The sequence below is a fragment of the Leptomonas pyrrhocoris genome (assembly GCF_001293395.1).
Source record: "Leptomonas pyrrhocoris isolate H10 chromosome Unknown, whole genome shotgun sequence".
Lineage (NCBI taxonomy): Eukaryota > Euglenozoa > Kinetoplastea > Trypanosomatida > Trypanosomatidae > Leptomonas > Leptomonas pyrrhocoris.
In genome coordinates this window covers 308,197-330,749 of record NW_015438382.1, presented here as the reverse complement: position 1 = coordinate 330,749, position 22,553 = coordinate 308,197, and the positions used below count along the sequence as shown (strand labels likewise).

General features: G+C 60.5%; 5 protein-coding genes across 6 annotated transcripts; all 5 read right to left on the bottom strand.

Moving 5' to 3' along the window:
* Positions 1-123: 123 nt before the first annotated feature.
* ABB37_08813 (hypothetical protein) lies at positions 124-9,660 on the bottom strand (the record flags this gene model as incomplete). The annotated part of the gene is made up of 1 exon (XM_015807932.1): positions 124-9,660. One exon carries the CDS (start codon positions 9,658-9,660, stop codon positions 124-126), a length of 9,537 nt encoding a protein of 3,178 aa, XP_015653590.1.
* Positions 9,661-10,667: 1,007 nt separating this feature from the next.
* Positions 10,668-14,627, bottom strand: ABB37_08812 (hypothetical protein; the record flags this gene model as incomplete). Its single annotated transcript, XM_015807931.1, has 1 exon — positions 10,668-14,627. Exon 1 carries the CDS (start codon positions 14,100-14,102, stop codon positions 10,668-10,670), a length of 3,435 nt encoding a protein of 1,144 aa, XP_015653589.1. The 5' UTR covers positions 14,103-14,627.
* Positions 14,628-15,126: 499 nt separating this feature from the next.
* ABB37_08811 (hypothetical protein) lies at positions 15,127-17,022 on the bottom strand (the record flags this gene model as incomplete). 2 transcript variants are annotated; one of them, XM_015807929.1, is made up of 1 exon in its annotated part: positions 15,127-17,022. In XM_015807929.1, exon 1 carries the CDS (start codon positions 16,639-16,641, stop codon positions 15,127-15,129), a length of 1,515 nt encoding a protein of 504 aa, XP_015653587.1. In that variant the 5' UTR covers positions 16,642-17,022. The 2 variants fall into 2 exon arrangements, with proteins under 2 accessions (XP_015653587.1, XP_015653588.1); XM_015807930.1 differs by having other exon boundaries at positions 15,127-16,894.
* A 648-nt stretch (positions 17,023-17,670) lies between these two features.
* ABB37_08810 (putative mitochondrial hypothetical protein) lies at positions 17,671-18,349 on the bottom strand (the record flags this gene model as incomplete). The annotated part of the gene is made up of 1 exon (XM_015807928.1): positions 17,671-18,349. Exon 1 carries the CDS (start codon positions 18,274-18,276, stop codon positions 17,671-17,673), a length of 606 nt encoding a protein of 201 aa, XP_015653586.1. The 5' UTR covers positions 18,277-18,349.
* Positions 18,350-19,044: 695 nt separating this feature from the next.
* On the bottom strand, positions 19,045-22,340 carry ABB37_08809 (hypothetical protein; the record flags this gene model as incomplete). The annotated part of the gene is made up of 1 exon (XM_015807927.1): positions 19,045-22,340. Exon 1 carries the CDS (start codon positions 22,177-22,179, stop codon positions 19,045-19,047), a length of 3,135 nt encoding a protein of 1,044 aa, XP_015653585.1. The 5' UTR covers positions 22,180-22,340.
* Positions 22,341-22,553: the final 213 nt, after the last annotated feature.

Genomic DNA, 22,553 nt, shown 5'->3' with positions numbered 1-22,553 from the left:
GTATGCGCCATCCACAGCACCAATTTCTTCACTCTCCCCATCTTCTCGTTCCACGCGTCGCTTCACAAACAAGGACCACCGCTTCTCCGCCGTGTCTCGCTTCTTAGAGAGAGAAAACGCCCGTCATTGCTTCTTCAGGGTGTAACCGGTCGTCACCATCAGCTCCTCCACCTCCGACAGACGATGCAACGCCTTGAAGACGTCCACTACGTCAAGTGCCACCGCTTCCGGTACGATGCCCATGCGACACAGCACCGTCCACGACTTCCACACTGTCCCGTGCGCCTCCACCGACAGCGGATAGGAGGCGTCTGTCATCCGCTGTGCTTCTTTCGCCGCCGTAAGAGTCGTTACCATGGAGAGCGCATCGTTCTGCTTGCCCAACAAGGAGAGCACCTGCGTCCTCCACAGCTCGGTGCGCTGCGGCAGCGTACCTGGTGTGACGACCCACAGGTATGTGAAAATGGCACGCACAGCCAGGGGCTCGTCACGGGCGAGTTTGGCCGCACGCAGTGCAGAGAGAAACGCGTGCGCCCCCTTCACTCCTTGGTACTGCTGCGCCCAGAAGAGACGAAAGAGGGCCGCAGTGACGACAGCGTCGTGCACGCTGCAGCGGAGGGCCTCTTTGAGGGTGTGCTGGTCGATGAGAGTCGAAGTTGTTGCTGACGAGGAGCGGGGAGCGCTGTGGCATCGATAGCTGTCCAAAAGAAGGTCTATGAGGCGACACACGAGAGCGGCCGCACCGTGTGCTTCATGACCACCAAGAAGCTGCCTCCAAAGCCGCTGCAGGTTCTTGTCTTCACCATCACTTACAGCGTCACAGGAGGAGATTGGTGCTGCGGCAACTCTGTACACGAATGAATCCAAGCGAGCGCCAAACTCACACGCGGGAGTGTCCTTGACCCTGTCAGCTTCCGTCAAGCCCGACAAACTTGAAGTTGTCCGCAGACGCTGCAGCAGGAGCTGAACCATGTATTGCTGTACCGGTGTCGCACCCGTGTGCTGTAACGTGCGCAGGGAGTGCTGCAGGACTTCGACAGCCTCGGCCCAGCCTCGGCAACTCTCCAAGATGACGACTTCGGACACAGCGGGACGGATGAAGTGAATGGTGTGCGGAATGGCAGCGACGCTACCGCCCAGAAAGAGGGGAGCCCACTCCACGATCGGGACCAGCGGCGACGGGGTGGCGGACACGCCGTCTCCGCTGTGCAGCCGCTGACGGTGGTGCAGGGCGGCACGCTCCATCAAGTGCCACGCTTCCTGTACTGTCCGGCCACGCTTCATCTTCTCGACGTTCCTCGCGGTGCTTGGACGGTGTGCGTGCGTCGGCTCATGAAGTGTAGCGTTGCGCTTGGTGGACTCGAGGTGCACAAAGGTTTGCATGTCTTCCGTGGTCGCCGCGGCGATGCACCGCATCGCGGCTCGTACACTTTCAGAAGTCAGCGGCAGCGAGGCTGGGGCGGTGCCTCGTGCCGTCTCTTTCACGAACGGCTCTGGCAGAGGCGAAGAAGTATGCAGAGGAGGATAGGCGGTGGATGGACCGGCAAGGTAGTCGGCCACCTTACCGCGCAGGCACTCCGCAAGTACCTCTGCGTTGTCGCCGCTCGTGCTGCCGGCCGCGTCCTTCGCTTGCTCTGAACGCTTTGGAGGGAGCTGAAAGACAACGGAGAAGGGCTGCGAGTGGACGAGGCGCGTGGCGTACGACCGGTGCTGAAGCAAGAGCAGCGTTGAGCTCCTCGTTGCCATCGTCTGCTTCCTCTTCTGCTTCTCCAGCGAAGGCACCGTGGCCTGCGAGGAGAGGCGTTGTATGTTCTCCAGCCAGAGTCGGAGGAGAGATGCGTAGACGCCCGACGGTGCAGAGGCGTCGCCGACGCGCAGCAGCGGAAGAGCGGAAAGAAAGCGCATCAGCGTCTCCTCCGCCTTCCCGCTACCGGCACCTCCGTTGCAGACGGCAGCGCACACCGCCGCCACTGACACCACCTCCAACCAGTCCACCGCAGCCTTCGCCTCCTCCACGCACGCGATGCTACTGCCCGCTTCCGAGTCGCTCTCCTGCTGGCGACAAACGAGGCGTGCGGTCAGGCGCTGGCCGAACCACATCAACGTGCGGGAATCCCCAAGAAGCACGCCGGCCTGCATCCACGTCCGTACGGCACCGCGGAGCAGCAGGGCAGCGCTGCTGCCGGCCACCGAAAACAAGCTGTACATCTCGAGCAGGTCCTGACTGGTTTGCTGGAAGAGTTCTCGTGCGGACGCGTAGATGCCGTCGAAGACTGCTGCGTGGGAGGAGCTGCCGGCACCCAACACCCACACCAACACGCTCAGGTGATGAAGAATCAATACGCCGACGGCCCACGGCTGCAGGGATGCCACGACGACGACGGTGGAGGCGGAGGAGGAAGAAATCGAGGAAGGCGGCGGCGGCGCAGCAGCAGGGAACGCGACCAACGGGCGTACGTGCTGCTGGACAACCCACTCGTAGAGTGAAAGAGAGGCAGATGGAGGGGCATCCAGTGCGAACTGCGGAGGGTACAATGCACGCAGAAGAGCGAGCAGTTCATGCCGTAGCAACGCGATGGTGTGTGATGGACAGGCGCAGGCGGACGAAGCTAAAGGGATGTACACGCAGGTGAAGAGCAGCAGTGCGTTCACGCACGCACTCGCCTCGTCTGCTGCTCCTGCGGTCTCGTGTGCAGCGTGCAGCCGTGCACCTGCGCGCACGAAACTCTCCAGCATGGATCGAAGTGGGGCCATGCGCTGTTCTGCATCTGCGTAGAAGTCGTTGTAGTCCTGTGAGAGTGAGGACGACGGCGACGATGAGGTGGTGGCGTGCTGAAGAAGGCCAGCAGCGGCTGCGTGGAGAGAGGCGTACATGTCTTTCCACGTCGCCATTTCAGGGGAGCTTGGCGGCATCGTTAAAGACGGCGGCGGCGGTGGTACGAGGGAGGTGGACGAAGTAGCGCTGTCTTTCTGCTGCGCTGCACGGTCGTCGATCCAGCGGGCCAGAGACACGGCCCATTCCTTCACACCCTGCTGCTTCTCCTCTCCCGCAGACAGCAATAAATGTGTGAGGGATGCGTTGTCGTAAGGAGGCTTCGCGTTGCTACTAAACCTCGCCCTTGCGTCATCCTGCGCCGGTGCTGGCAGCACTCGCACCAAGGCTTCCAGCTCCACCGCACAGGGCCGAAGAGGGGTCCGCAGCGTCTCAGAATCTTTCTGGTGCTGCGTCTGAGGGGAAGAAGTACTGGCGGTGCCGACTGCGGGGTACTGCAGGAGAAGTTGTTGCACCGCGTGACAGGTTAAGCAGTGCGACACCGCCGTCCGCACCACGGACACCACCTCTGCCTCTTCTTGCACCTGCCCGCTGCTGTTTTCATCAGAGCTGCTGTGAGCTGAAAAAGGCGTCGGAATGGACAGCGGATGCTGCCTTACTGCCTGGGGTGCTTCGACTGGTGTAGCGGGCCTTTTCACAAGGTCGACAAAGGCGTCGCTTGCCACGTTGAACAACGCCACAAGACGATGCCCTGATGCGGCTGCGTCTTCCTCCTTGGGTGAGGTCGAGAATGATGGTACAGAGGGAGGTAATACAGTGCCGTGGGTCAACACGAGCCACTGCAGCGCTGCCCGCCGCAGCGGCAGAGGAAACGGCGCGGGTGCCTGCCGGCTGTACACCTGAACGGAACTTCTCCACGGCGTGCGTGCGGTGGGAGCACCCGTCGGAGCTGAGGTCTGCGTACCACCCCACAGCAGCAACAGCATCCACGAGCGCAACACACTTTCTTGGTGCGCAGCAAGAGCGCGGCGCTGCCACTGCTGAAAAAGATGAAGCGAAACCACGTGGGGAAAGGCACTGAGAAGCGTGATGACGTCTTGCGGCGGCGGCGGTGCAAAACATGCTGCGTCATTGGTCACCGTGGTGGCGGAGGCGCACGCAAGCAGCGCCGCTAAACACACCTGCGCATTCACCGGCGAGGCCCGTCGCAACGCGGCTGATTGCAGGTAAAAGGCGAGAAACATGTGCGCAGACGACGCGCCCGTCTCTCTGTCAGCCCTGCGCCCGCCTGCTGCGTGAGCGGCCAATGCGCTCTCCGCGAGACGCAGCTGTGTCATGCTGCTCAACACATCCACGACAGCCGCCGGCTCGCGCAGCGTCTCGTAGGCGGCGACCTCCACCGCACGCAGGAGGACGGGGTAGGTGGTGGGCTGTCCAGGCCACGCCAAGCACCGACGCAGAAGTGCAGGAGGAAGATGAACCAAAGAGGAGGAAGGAAACGAGTCCGAAGCTGCACCTTCACGTACGTCGGTGAGTTGGCGGACGCCGCTACGCACAGCCTGGACGTCCACAGTTCCTTCGCAGAGCGATACGGAAAGCACTTGCTGCGCCGCCTGCTGCAGCACACGCAGCACCGAAGGGGTGAAGTGCAGAAGCGGCGTGGTGAGGAGTTCCATGGGCGAGCAGCCGTCACCGAGGCGAGGGAGAGCAGCCGTGGTGGAAGAGGAGTGCACGGAGGAGGCATCGGCAGAAGAAGAGGCGACGACCGATGTGGATGCTGCCCGGGTGCGCATCGCCGTCGTCAGCTCGTCCACTTGCTGAAGAAGGAGATGAAAAAAAGACGGCACAGCCGCAGACGTCTCGCCAAAGAAGGAAGGTTCGTGAAGGGCGTAAAGCATCTCTAACGAGGTCAGATCACGGCACAGTTCCGCCACGGCCGTAATGGACGCCGGCGCTGCGCTTGTGGTGGCCGGAGCATGAGCGGCGAAGAGCAGCCACAGACGCAGCGGACGCGTCATCGCACTCGCCGTGTCTGCCCAACGCAGCTGCGCGGTAAACAGCTGAAGCCCGCGCTGGCGGTAACGCGCCAGCACCTGCGTCGAGGCTTCAGAAGGGTCGACGTCACCCTCTTCCTCTGCTTTCCGTGTTCTAGTAGGTCTAAATCTCGTGTGCCAGACGAAGGCGACGAAGTCCACCGCCGACACCGCCGCCGCAGTTCTGTGCAGCGACACGACAAGAAAAGTCCGTAATGCAACGCCGCCCTCCGCAGCGGCATCACCCTCCGCGCACCGCCGCAAGCACGGAAAGACAAGTCCAGGCAGAAACTCCGCTGTGCACCACGATGAAAACGCCTCCGCGGCAGATTCTATGGCGTGTCTGCCGTGTGGTTCAACAGGGAAGCGTGGCGGGGTGTCACGCGTCCCTTCCGAACTGGCGTGGACGCGTGCAACGGCGCGGTGCGTGTCGAGGGCGAGTTGCACCACCAGAAAGTAGAACGTACGCTGCAGCTTCGCCACGACGGCGGCAATGCCGTCCACTAAGACCGCCGTACTCCGCAGCCGCGTAAAGGCAGTTGAGGAGGATGCTGCGGAAGATCCTGTTAGTTGCTGCTGCGAAGACGCAGACGCGGTCAAGTGACGCAGCACGTCCTGCAGCACCGGCCAGTCGCGGAGAACGTCGCTGCGCGCGCCGTTGGAGAGGCACTGAAGCAGCGTCATGTACGTGGACTGAGCGGCATCGCGGAGATGCTCCAGCTGTTTCGATAAGACGGTTCCACCATTCGATAAAGGGGGGTTGAGGTTAAGTAAGACGTCAATCCACGGTGCGAGAGAGGCGTACAGCCGACGTGCCAGCGGCTTATCGCGCCTGCGGCATGCCCATGCGAAGGCGTCTAAGAGGAGCAGCATGGTTTCCATCTGCAGACTTGAAAGTGGAATCGGCGTCTTCGAAAGTGGTTCGCCCACTGAAGTGTGAGAAGACCCCTGCGACCGCGGTGATTGCGAGCAGATGTCACGCAGCTTTGAAACAGCGGGTGTCACGCGCTTCGAGCCGGTTTCGTCAGCCGTGCCGTCGCCTAGTGCGTCCCCTCCACAGCCGAGCACCCACCGCATCGTCACGTACTCTACAAATGGCGCCTCTGCCTTGTCGCACTGTCGAAGAAAAGTGCGCAACACGCGCAGCGTCTCCAAGCTCGGTGCTGCGGCCCACCCCCATCCGTGCGATCCAGTCTCCGCGTTGTCTTCTGCGGCGCTCAAGGTGTGCTCGGCAAGCGGGGAGGAAAGGTAGCGGTCGAGGAGGTCGGCGCAGTCTCCCCACATGGTCCATCGATGCACGGTCGAGGCCCCAATCTGCTGTACCAGCGCGTTGATAGACGCCACCACCGCCACCTCCAGCTCAGCATTCCGTGCGACTCGCTGCCGCGCGGGTGCCTCTGACACGACCGACGATGCTTCACGAATGTGACGCGCAGCTGCATCACCCTTCCACGCGTCTTGCAGGGTGTGTTTGAAGGTGGCCATCGCGGCGGTGGTCGAACGACCCGCCGTCATGCGCTGCAGCTCCGTCAAGACTTGCGCTGCTGCCGCCAGCACCTGCTGCTGCACTGACAACGACGACGACGACGACGGCGCCGCAGATACAGCCACGGTGCACTGGGCGTACAACCGAACAAAGACTGCCACTGCCGCCCCGCTCGACGCCGCCGTGTTCGGCGATGGAAGCTTTGATGTATCAGAAAGCGGCATCTGTCGAGCGGTGTGCTGCTGTCGTGCGGCGGTCCACGCCACGACCGCCCTCTGTGCCGCGTGGAGTTGCGCGGCGGCCAGCTCGCGTGGAAGCCACCCAAAATGCACGGTGCGTGGAATAAAGCGGAGCAGCACCAACGGCTGTGCCCGGGCGAGGATGTCGAAGCTCATCAGTACCGTTGCGCTGGTGACGACGGAGAGCGCCTTCAGCTGCTGCAGCGACACGTTGTCGGATGGAGACGGCGGCTGTGTGTACGGAGACGATGAGGAGGCGTTGACCACCACAACGAGCTGTACCGAATCGAGACGCTCCTCCGCCAGAACGGTATCGAAGATCTGCTGGACTGCGAGCACGATAGACTGTGCCTCTGGATCGGTGAGGTAAGGCGGAGGCTGCTTGGAAGACAAGTCAGGTGCATCCGTGAAGCGTGTCTGCGAACGCACGAAGTCCATGACGAGCGCGATGGTCAACGTGTCAGGGCGGCGGATGCGCTTGAACTCGGCCAGGGCCTGCTGCAGCAATGAGTAGGTAGCCGCTGCGGTGGTGATGCCAGTCTGGAGACTGCGCGCGAGCAGCTGAACAAGTGGCGCGTGCGTTGCGGAGAGGAAGGAGCTCGTTCCACTGAGGCTTCGATTCTTTTGCTCGTGCTGCTGCTGATGTTGCGTGGTAGGCTTTGACACGCGCTGAAGGTACTGACGATACGGCGAGGTCTCTTCATCGACTGCCTCTAACGCGCGTAGACGGTAGGCCGCGTACACGCGTTGCGACAGCGCTACGTAGCGTTGCAGGCTGTTGGTCTGCAGGTTTTCTTCATCGTCTGCGGCGGTTGACGCCGTTGTCGCTTGCGGGTGAAGATGGTGCTGGAGAATGCGGGACTGAAGTAGGCGCAACGCCGCATCGTACACGTCAGCCGGAGTGTCGAATGGCGTGGACGGTGCGGAAGTCGCGAGGTCGAGCGTGCATGCGGCATCGTCACTCCCGTCTGCGAACCCGCACAGGCCGAGAAGCAAGTCGAGATCACCGGTAGCGAGTCCTGCCTGTGCGACGAAGCTGACCGCCTGCGGTGTCCACATGGTCCGCCACACACGTGCGACTTCCCCTGCCTCCGCCTCCGCCTTCCCTGCAGGTACACCACCACTACCTGCGATGCGATGGGGCGACGTACGATACAGTTCGACCATGTCCGAATAGCGCCGAACACGACGCAGAGTGTGCAGCGTGCTTTGCAACACGTACTGAGAAAGCTGCAGCTCGCTCGTCATCCGCGACTCCTCGTCGTCGGTGTTGGCATACAGAGTCTCATCAGCGGCGTTCGTTTCATCCGTCACCGAAGGCAAGGATATGCCAGCTGAACTGGTAGAGCAGTGAAGCGGCGAAAGCGCTCCCCACAGCTTCCCCGCAGACGAGCTGTACGAGTACACGAGTTGCCGCCGTAGCTCCACCACATCTCGCAGCAGCTGCTGCGCCACCCGCCAGTCCCCGACTTCCCGGGCAGCGTTACTCACCGCCCACAGCATCTGCAGCAGGGCGGCGCGTTCTTTCGGGTCCATCAGGGCGTGACTGGCGAGGGAAAGCAGATGCGCCTGCACCAGCTCTCTGCAGTCCTCGTTTACAATCTGCAAGACCGCATGCTGCTGTCCTGAGCGGTGCATCAGGGAAACAATGGCCCACACCGTCTGCATGGACGTCACGCGGTGCAGGCTGCTGCGAAAGAAAGCCAGAGCCACCGACCAATACTGCTCTGGCAAGGAAGCGGAGGATGGTGACCGCGTCAACGACGATGACGGCGTGGTATTCGTAGAGGTGGTGGAACGTGGCTGTGCAGCGGTGCGGAGCCCTGGTCCTTGCTGATCCGTGCGAAGACGTCGCGGCGGGCTCGGGTGTGGCTCTATTGGAGGACTCACAAACCAGGCGCCACCACTCGTGGTCGCTGCCGTTGTCTCTGCGAGGGCGTATACCTGGAGGACTTGACGGACGCAGCTGTCGGTCAGCACGGCCACGCCGCTGCGCGTCCGCATCTCGCAGTACTCCAGCGCGCGACTCCAAGACCCGCGGGCAAGCGCGGCGGCGATCAGCAGTTCGTAGGTCTGTGCGTTTGGCATGAGCGCTGACTCCATCTCCTGCAGCTCCGCAATTTGGTTTGCTGAGAAGGTAGCAGACGACGATGCCGTGAGACTTGCCCGCTGAGGCGATGCGGACTCCATCGATGACTGTCCACCTGCGTTGCCCTCGCACACCCTTCCACTCCTCCTCTCCGCCTTTCTCTTCTCTGCGATCAGCTGCTGGACCGAAGCGAGCAGGTGCGCCTGAAACTCCTCCACGTCGTCCATGCGACTCCACAGACGGTGCTGCTGCGCAATATACAGCAGCAGATTAAAGTGCTGCGTGGTCGGGGAGACGTGGTGCTGCTGCACCGCCTCGCTGAATAGATCGAAGGCACGCGTCCATGACGCAGCACCGCGGAGGCTTGACGCTGCAACCACTCCGACTTGTTTGCCTGCGGCCGAGCTGGTTGGTGTCAGGTGAGGAAACAGCGACGACGATGCATGACGCGATGGAAGATACTCCCTTGCCTCTGAGGAGCCGGCGGCGGCGTTTTTTGCGCGTTGATGACGCCGACGACGTCGTCGGTGCAAGAGCAACTGCTGAAGAAGACGATCTTCCGTGCCCGTCGACGTGCTTGGAGGCAGGATAGCTTCCGTTGTGCCTGATAGGCCGCTGTCGACGTTCTCCTCTAACGAAGCATGCGTCACACCCGTGCTGTGAGTTTTGTTCGCGTTCTGTTGCACAGGCGTGATGATGTCGTCGTCGTTAGAGCGGTGAGAGACGGCCGCGTCGCGGAGGTGGTTAGCAGTCGACGCGGCTGCGTGGGCAAAGCTGAGGAGCGTCGTGTGTAGCTCCTGCGTGGACCGAATGGGCGGGACGGTGGTTTCTGCCTCGTTGGCGGAGGCAAAGAACCGCACGGTGGTGTGCAGAGGTGAGCACAACGCAGCACCGACGGCCCCTACACGGAGAGGAGTGTGCGCATGATGGCAGCTGAACGGGTCGAACTCCTTTGCTTGCTGTGGCGCTGCGGTGTAAAGTGCAGATCGGCGCGTGGAGGAGGAGGAGAGAAGGCGAAGGGATGCGCGGCGTCCCCGCATTCGATAAGTCGTAACGGATCTTAAAAAAAAAAAAGGTTTTCCTTCTTTCGATGATGTTCGCACTGGTTCGTTGGTAATGAGTCCGCCGTTGAAAAAAGGAAATACAAGAAGAAGTGGAGTAACTGATGCAGCCTACTCCGAACGTGAGCGGAAAAAAGACATAAAAGCCTACGCGCTTTCTCTTGCATGAACTCCGCCGTGCTCTCTTGCCCAGCAAGAGAGCGAGAAGCAGGCAGGAAAAACAGAAAGCGGCAAAAGGGAAGGAGACGACGATGGAGGAAAGTTGAGAAGACGGGCGACACCCGGCGATTTCATCCCTTTGCTGTTGCGCTTGTTGCTTCCGTCCAAGATGACAATCGGGTTTCGTTGCAGCGCGGTCAACGGCCGCTTTCACAAACAAACAAACAAAGAGCCCACGGCGTGCCCTCTGTAAGAGCTCCTTCTCCTCCCTCTCCCTTCACCTCAAAAAGATCTGAAGCTCAAGAAGCTCGCACACAGGGAAATACAGTGCGCACGAGATGCACCGTCTGCGAAGTCCGAAATACGAAAAAAAACCCTTTCTTTTTGATCTGCCAAGCATGCGATTGCACGGTGCTGGCAGACGGCAACAAACACACACACACACAAGTGACGCTAGCGGTAGGACGGAACACAAAACATCGTCGGGGACGGGATTAGATCGACATGGTCGAACGCCTTGCTGCAGACGTCGAGTGCGGCGGTACGAGCCAACGCAATACACGTGGAAAACACAAGAACACCACCCCCCGAAAACAATACAAAACCCAACACTATAAGGCGCAGCGCAAAAGAAAACGAACATCTCCGCACGACGCCCAACACGATGCGAGGCAAAAGCGGACCACTGCGCCGCGACACACTGCAAAGAGAGAGAGAGACGTAGGATGGCAGCAGAGGGGCGTCTTTCATTCTTTCCTTCACAACAACAACAAAAAAAAACATCTCGTAGTGCATCCGACCAATATGCGTGTACCTGCCCAGCTACGTCACGACGAGCGCCCACCCATGCTGCTGAACTCCGAGTCCAGCCCCCACGAGCCGTGCGTCGTCATCGTCGATGAGGTGGAAAGGGAGGACGTCGTCGGCTCCGTCGGCGGTACCGCGTTCCTCTCCCGCCTAGCATCGTCGTCTTGCTCCGAGCTATCCGCTCCTTCCGCGGTGGAGAAGGAGACATCCACGACACCGCCGCTGCTGTTGCGCTCTGCGTGGCGGCTGCTTGCGTTTTCGACTTCTGCGAGACCCTCCACGAGGGCCCGGGCGTCCTCGTCTAAATGGTGCTGCTCCCGCATCAGCTCGACGACTGCGTCGAGTGGGTTGGGCATGACGCCGCCACCGCCTGCGGTGGGCATAACGGGCCGTGCTCCGTAGCCGTAGCAGCTGGCCTCGCCAAACTCCTCCTCCAGGATGTCGGTGAAGCTTTTGGGGTGGGCGAAGTAGAGGGAATGCCGGTGCTCCTTCAGGATCAGCGGGCCGACGCCAGAGGCGAACATCAGCACGTTCCACAGAAGCCCCATCGGGAAGTCGACGGTCAGACCGAGGGCCACGCGGAGACGCACGAGGTTGGCGCGGGAGATGGTCGGTCCCGACTCCACCTCCACGCGACCAAAGCCGGTCCAGAAGAGATCGTAGACCTGCCGGCTGTCTACCGGCTTTTCGTCCAACGTTGGGTGCCGCCGCTGCCGAGGCGCTGCTGATGACGACGACGACGTGGTGGAGGAGGCATCACGCGACGCGGACGGCGGTGGCGGACGTGCCGGCGGGTGTCCCGAAGGCGATGGGTCTGCCGAGGAGTCGGAGTCCGAGTTGCGGCGAACGTTTCTTGCGTGAACACGTGATGGGGGTCGTAGTCCTTCCGAGGAGGACGACGACGAAGACCTCGCGGACGATGATAAGGAGGCAGAGGTCGTGCTTGGTGAGCGGTAGGGCGATCGCGCCGACATCTTGTCCTGGATCGTGAGGACAGGCAGCGTCCCTGGCGTGAACATCATCTTCGTATACATGCGCGGGAACGCCGCACAGCGCAGGGTGTAAAAGAGGCGACACTCCACACTGTGGCCGGTGGGACTGAGGATGCGGCTGCAGACGGCGATGGTGATCTCGTGGTCGCCCCACATGCGACGGTACACCTGATGGCTGTAGAAGGTGACGTGGTGCATCATGAACCAGTAGGCGAGGAGGTGCGGAAGAGGAAAGAGAAGAGCTACGCGTGGCGCACTCGCTCGAGATCGGGTCGACGACGGCGACTGTTGTTGCTGCCACTGCTGCTGCTGAGTTCGCTGAGGCTGGATACTGCCACTGCTGCCGTCCATTCCGTTATCGGGGTAGGACTGGAAAGCATCCACATCCTCCTCTTCCTCCTCTCCTCTCTCTGCCGCTACACCCGGCCCGGCGCTCTCGTCCACCTCCGCCTCCGCCTCCGGCACCTCCTCGACGAAGTCAATCGAGGCCGAGTCCGAGGCGAGTGTGTCCGTCGAGGTGACATCGGAGTAGGAGGACGAGTACACAAAGGACTCCTCCGCCTCAATCGGGGCGGGGCGGCCGAAGCTGCCGTCGCTGGCCGTCGTGCCGTACTGCGGCTTGTGCACCGAGCAGACCCGCGCAATCCACAACGTGGTGGTGGCCGGCACCGCGCCGTGATAGGCGGACGGGATCGTAGGGAGCGTGATGGTGGCTGAGGGAGGAGGGATTGGATTTGCGCGGTGGTGGTCCACTGGGGTGGTCTCGGCTGCGGCGATCTCCCTCAGACGACGACTGCGCCAGCACCACCACCGCAGAAAGGACTCCGACACGCACGTGGCGACGAAGACTCCCATGCCATCTGGCACCTCCACCGTGCTCGTCAGCATCGCCGCGTAGAACTGCTTACGTTTGCTGTAGGTGAGGAGGTGCATGTCGAAGAGCGGGTTACCGGAGGAGGGGATGACGTGTACACGCGCGGATGAGGTCGGAGAGGTAGGAGGGGCACCATCAGCAGATGACGCGTCGCCCATGCCAACCCGGCGTAGGGATTCGTGGATGCGGGCGCTGTGCACGTTTGCGCTGTCGTCGCGAAAGCGTCGGTACACCTGCTCCCATGAAGCGCGCCCATCCCGCAGTCTGGCTGCGGTGGCAGCGCCGTATTCATCGTTATCACGCGAAACATGCCCGCGGAGTAGGGGAGAGGGGTGCGGCTGGGCACTGCCATGGTCTTTGCCGTCTGTCGGTGTTAAGTAAAACTGATGTGCGTAGGCGAGCCGCCAGTGGTGGGCGATCGCCGCGAGCAGCTTAATGCGTTCCGCCTGCACCGACCCGGCATCGCCGACGGAGCGGGAGTTGTCTTCGAAGAACAGCACCTTCACGGAGGTGTCGCGGTCATCCAGCCAGCTCAGCGGACGCAGCCGGTCTTTCTCCACCAGAGCGTTGACCTTAGTGCTCTTCTTGTGACGCCGGTTTGCAGACGATGCGTCCCCAGCGCCCTTCAGTACCTCTCGCTGGTAAGCCTCACCTGCCTCGTAGGTGCTCGACCACAGGCGGTCTTGAAAGGCCGGTCGGTGGCCACTCGCGGAGAGCAGAAAGTGCAGAGCTCGTCGCAGCCTCTCCGCCTGTCGCTCCCGCCGTCGCGCAGCAGCCGCGGCCTTTTTACTTTTCTTATCGGGCGGTCTTGCAGAAGGCGGGACATCCGCAGCAGCGGGCTTTGGGCTTCCCTGCGCGGACAGCATCCGACTCGCCGGCGGTGGCGTCTCGGTGTGGGTGAGGTTGTTCGTCACGAGTTGGGTGGCACACAGCTGCGCGAAAAGCAGCGTCTGCTCCTGCGCCTTGTCCACGCCCCGCCTCATCCCCGCACTCAACCCCACGAAAGAGCTGACCGCCTTTTGCGGCGTCTCTTCGGCGGGAGGGTCGGAGATGTCCTCCGGCGTCACGCGCAGTCGCTCGAGCAACTCCACCCGCGGCCGCGCCTCCTTCGAGGCGTGGTAGTGATAGAGGCGCCATGCCGCGTCGCTGCAGGCGCACGTGGCCCCCACCATCGTCGTCGCCGTCGTGTCCACCGCCCCCGCAGGCCAGGGCGACGTGCAAAGGACCGGAGAAGAGGAGGAGGAAGTGGCGGCTACTGCTGCTGCTGAAGTCGCCGCGTTCGTCAGCTTTGCGGGTGGAATGAGGGACTTAAAAAACTGAACCAGGTACCGCATCCACAGCTGCTGCCAGAGTTCATTATTGCCCCACAGGCGCCGTCGAGCGTCGCGGCAGACGTTGGTGAGGTGAAAAAGGACGTCATCGACAGGGACGAAGGAGCAGATGTAATGAAAAATATCGGCATCGAGGTCGAAGAGGCTGCGGTGGCGGCGCGGAGGAGCGGACGGCGGTTGTGATGGAGCGGGGGTCGATGGACTCTCCGCCACCGTCCCACGCGGCCTGCTGCGTTCTGCGGAGATCGGTGGATTCATCTGTTGCTGGTCGAGGCGCGATTAACGTGTGTGTTTGCTGTGCTGCGATGGATCGTTTGTCTACTGTTGGATGTAAATAAATAAATAGATGTATGGCAGAGCAGCATTCACCCGCCTAAAGCACCACTGCCGACCGTGGGAGAGTAATCAATGTTACACGAATGAAAACCAAAGACTAATCAAAGTAGTAGTAATAATAAATATATAGAAGAGCGTCTTGTTTTGTTTATTATTTTCGCTGTTTGAGGACTGCGTCGAGGTGGTGCGAAAACAAACGAGGCGAGTATAGAAAGAGGCGTGTGCCGATGAAGTATAGATATCTGTGCATATATATATAGGTGAGGAGAAAGTGGAGTACAGTAACACCGACCGAATAAACAAGAGAAGGACGGTATCAACAATGTTCAGAAAGTGATGCGGAAAGAGTGGCGGTGAATTCGCGTAGTTGCCATCAAAGAAAAACACACACACACACACACACACACCCTCAAAACGCCACCCTTTCTTTTGTTTTGCTGACTTACTTCACCTCGTCAAAACGGCAAAAGCAAAGGTTGGCTCAGGTGGAAAGGCACACGAAGGGAAAGAGGAGGCAGAAGGTAAGCGTGTCCCAATAGAATGATGCAAACATGGAGGTAAAGAGCGACAGCTGTATTGAGAATCGAAGTGCGCAGGCGTATTCCGCACGGTGAACAATCCACAGCGGGGGGGGGGGTACAACACTTCTCGTCTCGAACAGGTCTCTCTTCTTCTCTTCTTTTCTCTTCCTAGGTGCGTGTGAGAAAGAAGATGGAGCACGGAGAGAAGACTCGATGACTCCCCTGTAGCACCGTGACCGTCCGTTCAGCCCAGTCGCTTCCCCGCAGCCGCAGCTTTCAACGTGTGAATTTCATTCATTTAAGTTAGCATTACTCATGTAAGGAGGCCGCCTCCCACGTAGACGGGCTTGTGTCCTCTCCTTCACAGGTCGATAGACATACAGCACACCCGGCCACTCACACAAAACGCCAGGGATCTCATCGATTTACTCCTGCAGGCGCCGCACCAGCGCATCCCACTCCTTCAGGCTGCCCTTCCCACGGAACCCAAACTTCGAGGTGCCGCCCTTCAGGCCCTCCAGCGTCTCCTTCGCCAACTCCACCGCCTTCTCCATGTCCGCCGGCGACTCCCCACCTGTAATGAAAACTTGCCCAGCCACGTCCTTCGCGCTCGTGACGGTGCCGGTGACGCAGCGGTCAGCCGTCCAGGCAGCGACCAGCACAACACGGCGATACCCCGCAGCGTCCAGCTGCAGACGCACCTCGTTAAAGAAGTCGAGTTCGACATCGTCGCGGCGGAGTGCAACGACGATCACGGCAGCTGCCTTGTCCTCCTCCTCCTTCTTCGCCACCTCCGTAAGGATGCGACGGGCCTCGTGACCCGCCAGCTCCAGCGTCCACCGCTTCATCATCTTCTCCGCCTCCGTCGCCTCTTTGGAGCGGCGCTGCACAACCGTGACGAAGTCCTCCGGCCTGCTACCGCCCAGCTCCGGCATCAGCTGACGCTCTCGCTGGTACATGGCGTGAAACTGCTGTGCCGCCCGGGCACCCGTGATGAAGTGCAGCTTCACCGTTGTCCCTTTGACTTCTTGGTGTAGGAGGTACATGGCCTGCAGCTCTGCCAGGGTATGCAGGTGGGTGCCGCAGCAGGTGCAGCTGTCCATGTGCGTCAGCGAGATGATGCGAATCGGGCCCTTCACGTCTTCCGGAATGCCACGGCTGCGGAAGGCTTCCTCGCCGCCGCCGTCCTCCGCGGTAACGGGCGAGGCGGCTCGGCGTTCCTGCTCCTGCTGGTACGCGTCGCGGCTCACAAAGACGTCGCACACAACCGGGGTGCTACGCGCAATCGCGGCGTTGCACAGGTCCTCTATCTTCGCCACCATGTCATCGCAAATCTTCCTCTCTTTTGTCACGTACGCGTGGTACGGAGAGGCAGAGTCGCCCGCGTAGGCGCCGACGTCCACCTGGATGAAGCAGTAGGGGTGCGTGAGGGACCAGCTGACCGTCGGCAGGTGCATTGTGTCCGTGCGCTCCATCACGGCGGTCAGTAAATGCTGCCCTGTGTGGTGCTGCATGTGGTCCAACCGGCGCGGCCAGTCCACGACTTGATGCACCGCCGCGCCGACCGTCAGTGGCACCGAGCTGGTCAGGACGCAGGTGTCACCGACACGACGGACACTGGTGATGGGGACCATCTTCGTACTCTCCTCTGCATCAGAACCCTTCTCCTCCTTCTCCACCACCCGCAGGGTGCCGTAGTCGCACGGTTGACCGCCGCCCTCGGGGAAAAGCACGGAGTCGCTCAACACAACGTCGAAGAGTTCTGCGGTTGCAGCGCCGTTGCCGTCTCCGCCCTTCGCCTTTTTCTTGCCTGCAGCGCCGGCGGCTTTGACGGGCTCGCAGGACACCACCGTGGCGGTCAGCTCGCGCAGGAAGGAGTTTTTCTGACAAGCGAGCTCGCCCACGCGCACAAGCGAGGCTGCTGCTGCCGCTGCGGACATCCCCGTTGAGGTGAAGAAGAGCCTTTTTACCTTTTAAAGAGAGAAAAACAGTAAACAAAAGAAAGCTGCGTGACGTTGATCTACCAGGGGGAAGTTCTGGCGACGTATAACGGCTACGATCGATAGGTAATATTCTTGATAATAATGATGATAAGGGTGTAAGAGGGAGAGAAAAAACCAAGTAATGAAGAAGAGAGCTGGATTTTCCTTTTTGCTTTGGAAGGGAACTCGCCGGAAGAGGTCGGAGTTGCCTTTGGAATCGATAACGACGGTGACGCCGCGAGACGTCAGCAGTGTTGTGACACAACGTCAAGCAGTGGAAAAACAAAGAAGAATACAGAGGAGTACCCGAAGGAGAGCACGACACACATTGCGACCACTCAAGGAAAGCGAGGGAAGAGAAGAAGAAAATGGGCGGTGAGAAACGGGCAGTTGTCAGAAGGCGGAATAAGAACATAACGGCGCGAAAGGAGGAGGGGGTGTTAACAACTTCCTCCCAGGTGCCCGCCGCCACCATTCTATTTCGAAAAGCAAAGGGGAAGAAGATACGCCTCTTCAATCCAACAAGACGATAAGCTCCTGCAACCAGTATTGAAGCAGCAAACAAACTACGCGTGCGTTGAAGCAAGTCTCAAGCCAGCTGCTCCTGCTGCTGGGTTTTTCCGTACACATCGTAGAGAGGGTGGAGGAGGAAGCGTGACACAATTGGAGAGAGAATCTCCTGTTTTTTTTTTTTACTCTTGTGAAGGAGCGCTGAATGGCGAAGGAACGAAACGAAGATCGTCAGAGAAGAGAGATGAAGAGAAAGAAAGAAACAAACAAACAAACAACACACACACACAAACACAGACACAAATATAGTCAAAAACGACGAGAGCCACCGGCGCTCTTCTTCACTGCACGGGTGAGGCGCAGATCAGACCGCAGCAGCAACGTCCACTTCATCGAACGCGGTTGCCCTCAAAAAAAAAAAATAGGAAGAAAGAAAGAGCACTCGCACGCAGCAGAGAAGAAGACCCGCTCTCTCTGCTAGTCCTGCAGTTTCGTCTTGGCCTCCACCGACTCCTCTACTTGGTTCAGCAGCTTCGTGAAGCGCTTCGACCGCTGCTCGTCAAAGAACTCCTCGCGGTTGGCGTTGAACTTCTTGTCTCCCCGCTCGTGGTTCTTCACGAACACCTCGTTGATGCAGGCGCAAAACTGCTCCTTCAGCGGGGCGCAGGTGTTAAAGATCTGCAGCACCGGGTTGCGATCACGACAGACGAAGTAGTCGCGAATCACCGACTTGCACATGGGGTAGTCCGACAGGCGGGGGTGGCAGGTGATGCCGCGCAGGAAGAAGTTGTCCTTCTCATCGCTGCGGCGGATGTAGGGGTAGTAGTCGGCCCGCAGCTTCCAGTACTCGTAGCTTCGGAGAACGTACACGTTCTGGCGCCAGGTGCTGTGCTGGTGGATGTAGTCGTTGATGCGACGCTCATGCTCATTGTCGGTGGTTTGGAAGTCTTTAGGGAGAAGTCCGTGACGGGCACGGGTATTACTGGGGTCCAGCGTGGTGCGGAACTCGCTAAAAGCGTCCTTGCTGAGGTAGTCCTTCACCTCCTCGGGTGACTTGTCGAGGGCGCTCTTGTCGGCAGACATGTTCGTTTTGGCTTTCCAACGGTAGGAACTGACACGCAAAGGGATGTGAGTGAGTCCAACGAGGGTGCGCCCTACACCAGTTTTTTGTAGAGGAGGGGGGGGGGGCAATTGGCAGAAGAAGGAAAGAAAACGAAACAGAACGGTGGAATGAAATACAAAAGTGAAGTGCGGGAGAGGGAGAGAGAAACACGAACGCGCTGCTCTTCGTTTTGCGTCCGGCAAATACCTCAGAAAAAAAAAACAGTTACGAGGCTACTACATGGAAGCGCGTGAAGGGGCGGGGGTTACAAAGCACCGTTTTTTTCATTGAACATTTGATCCCCGGCGCTTCCGCATCTCCGACGAAGAGTAGCAAGAAAAATAATGATAATAAATGCGCACGTATAAGCACGTTGTCGCCGACCTTTTGTGAGGGTTGCCGTGTACTTGGTTTACTATCCACAAAATCTGTTTCTGTCTTGCTGTTCTCGTTCGTTTAGACAGTTCGTTGCCGTTTACGTTAAAAGGAGTTCATTTACGAATGCTGCAGTGTGCGTTTGCTGATGCTTCGTCGCAAGTTAGTTTCCTGCTTCCTCGGCGCAGACACGGGAAGGCCCCTTCTCTATCTCTCTCTCTCCGAGATTCCTTGTGGTGGCGGCACAGAAAGCGTCAGTGGTGCTAAGACCAAGCACCGTTAATCGCGTAAAAAAGAAGAAGATGAAGATAGTTTTATTATGCCGATCAAAAACGAAGGAGAGCTCCGCCACGAAACCCCCTCCCCCTTCTTTCTCACACACGCAGTGCACGTAGCACTTCACGGACATCGGCCCAGCGAACAGCCGCGTCGGCCAGCGCTGTTGCCTCCTCCCCTGCGCGGCGTTCCTCCTCGCCCAGGTAATAGAGAATGCTGTGGGCGAGTAGCACTGTAGGGACGGCGCAACGCTGCAGAACGCCCGCCACACCAGCCGCCGCGTTACCAAACAAGAAGGGCACGGACCTCTTCAAAAGAAGCGCCAGCGGCGGTGCTGAGATGTCGGTGGCTTCTTTGCTGTCGCTGGTGTCGGTGCGGGTGAGCAGCGGGTGGCCGCTGCTGCAGAGGAACCACAATACACGTAGGAGGCGACGCACGAGAGCGTCCACCACGCCGGGGTAGGCGAGAAGGACCCCCACCACACGCGTCTCCGCGGGCAGCGGCAGTGATGGTGCAGAGCGGTCCGCTGCTGCACCGGCCTCGTTCTCTCCTTCTCCCTCACCCTTCTCATCGTCATCAGCTCGTGGATGTTTTACGGCGGCAGGGCGCGATACGGACGTCTGCGCACGTAGGGCGAACAGAAGGCGGGGCACGAGGCCAAAGCCCTCTTCCAGCTTTTTCGCCGCCGCAGATCGATCTGCCGTCGTCGATGCCGCGGTGAGATCGCTACCGTTGTGACGGGTGCTTCGCCCCCGCAGCAGATCATCAGGAAACGCCGCAAGACGCTCCAGAATGTGCGACGTGCAGAGGAGCGTGCGCACCAACGCTGCGTCCTCGCTGCTGGCTGACGCAGACAGAGAGGCGCCGGCACACTCCGTGCGAGGGACAACGTGTTTGATCACCGCGTTCAACAGTGCAGGGAACAACGAAAGAAGGCGGATGGCCACGGTGCTGTGCTGCTGTTGCTGGAACGAAACCAACGACGCTCGGCTCACGCTGGGCTCTCCCCACAACGCCTTCGCTTCCTCTGTCGTTGCATTACCGGAGGCAGTCCCTTCGGCATCGTCGCCATCGTCCGCAAGACGCACGTGAGCTGCCGTGCAGGGGTACAGCCGAAGCACCTGCTCATACAAGCGCACGGACATCTCCAACAGGGCCACCGAGGGAAAGCGAAAGGACTGAGCAGCGTTCGAGGTCGCAGAGACGGCCGGCGACCCGCCGTTGCCTTTCGCGACCGCCTCCCCTCCCCCCTCCGCCGCCGGCTGCTGCTGCTGGCGGGGAAGGGAAAGCACAATGGAAAAGTAATCGCGCATCAGGTGCCAGCCCTCCTCTGTGCCGGCCAGAGGGACGCACACCATCACTAGGGCGAGACCGAGCTCCAAACGCGCCTTCATGCTGCGGGGACTGACGGCGGACGTGGCCGGGGCAGCAACGGCGGTAGCGGCACTTCCTTGAAACGGCTGCAACAGCTCCTGCATCGTCACAGGCATCTTGTCAATGAAGAGCGCTTTGATGTAGGACATCCGATTGCGGGAGAAAAAGTTCACTTTGCTGTCCTTCACGTAGCCGCCTTGAGCTCGCTGCTGGCGCTTCAGAAACACCAAAACAGTGGCGAAGGAGCGCGCCAAGGCGGACGCCGTCGCAAGCCGGTCCTCCTGCCGCAGCAGCTCCAGCCGCAGCTCCATCAGCTCCTTCCAGTGGTTCGCCCACTGCGGTGCGACCTCGTCGAAAAACTGGCTCACCAGCTCTGGATGGCGCCACACGGGACGCGCGCTGTCGGCCATCATCGGCACTGTTGTTGCCGTCGCAGCGGCAGCGGCTCTCGTTTCCGCACCACGGCCCCCGTCGTGCGCGGTGCGCTCATCCACGCAGCTGCGCAGGAGATCGGCCACAACGGCCTCCTCGCCGGCCGACGAGGCGTCCCCGCTGTGTCTCAGAAAGACACCGAGCAACGCAGGGAGGACGCCGATGTGCTTCGTGCGCAGCACCAGCGCAGAAACGCGGCGCACCAGCGTCAGCACCCACTTCTCCTCCTCCTCCATCGCCGCGGCCGCCCTGGACTGCGCAGCTTCCATAGCAGAGGGGGCAGGCGATGACGACGGGTCACCGGCGGCGCCTTTTTTGGAGGTGCGCGGCGCCCCTGCCATGGCCACGCCGCTGCCCATCATCCCCCCCATCACCGCCGCCGGACTGCTGTAGTAGTAGGCGGTTTGGTGGCGACAGACGGCGCGCGCGGCGACGCGCACCAGCGCAGGCGGGGCCACCCGCAGCAGCAACGCCAGCAACTCCACCCCTGTAAGACGCACCGACTTCAAGGCGTGCGTCAGGGCAACGTGCACGGACTGCAGAATCGCCTGCACGCGGTCCACCGACACCGTCGAGGGTGCCGCTGCTGCTGCGGATGCCACGGAGGCTCCTGCAGTCGTGGAGGATGAAGAAGACGCCGCAAGTACGCGCTCTGCCTCATGAGCTTTGCCAGACTGCACATCCAAGAGCAACGCATTGCAGCGCTCGAGTTCCGCGGCGTCCTGCGTGGTGGCGACGCTGGGCAGGCGGGAGATACCTGCATGCCGATCACGCTCCGACGAGATCCACTGAAAGTCCACCAGCACCTCCAGCGACTGCAACGCGCCACGGCGCACATCGTCATCGGTGTCGGTGACGGCCTCCAGCGCCGTCGCAAACGCCTTCAGCTTCTCCAACGCCGTCAGCCGCGACAAACCGGCAGAGGTGCCAGACGTGGAGGACTTTCCGGCTGGAGCCTCCTCTGAGGCGGCGTAACGCATGTACTCCTCAAAGGCACCAGACGACTCTCCGCGTGTGCTCGCCGCCCGTGCCGCAGCCGCCGCGTCCTCCTTCACCTTCTGCGCCGCGAGAACACGCGTCAGCGTCGCAAAGGAAGACGCCCGCTGCGCCGATTTGTAGTGGTGGGTGCCGGCGAGGAGTTCGGCAAAGTTCTGCACCGCAATGACGGGCCGCTTGCGTGTCTCTGCCTGTGCCGCCTTCTGCCTTGCAGCGGCGGTGGCCGAGGACGGAGGATGCTGCGCCGGGTCTGCCACGCGCGGGGCGGCCATCGCAGCTGTCATGGCAGCGGAGGTGGAAAGGCGCAGCGTGCGGGCGTGCACCTCGGCCCGCGTTGCCGTGGCGGGGGCGAGCTTCTTGCGGCCCACCTTCTGCTTCCGCTTGGTGAAGGCGCCATCACCTTTTGCCTTCTTTTCCTTTGTGCGCACCATGACGTCGTCACCCAACACTAGTAGTGTGGGAAGGGAAGAGCGAAAATAAGATGATAATGGATGTGCAACGCCCCGGCAGCGAGCGTCGACGCAGGAGGCCCTCGTTGACTTCTCTCGGTTCGGGCGGTCGAGACGAAGGCAGCGGATACCAAGGTGGATCTGGCCGCAGAAGGCGAGGGACACATAGAAAATGACCGGAGGGAGAGAAATGGAGGAGAGGGAAACAGAGGAGGGACGACGCTTCATTGTTGAAGGGGTAAGAAGGGAAAACAAACAAACAAAATTGAGGACGTTGTTTCGCTTCCCATTCAAAACGAGCGTTTTCTTTTTGGGAAAACAAAAACCCAATGCTTCATGATAACTGAACTTCAACG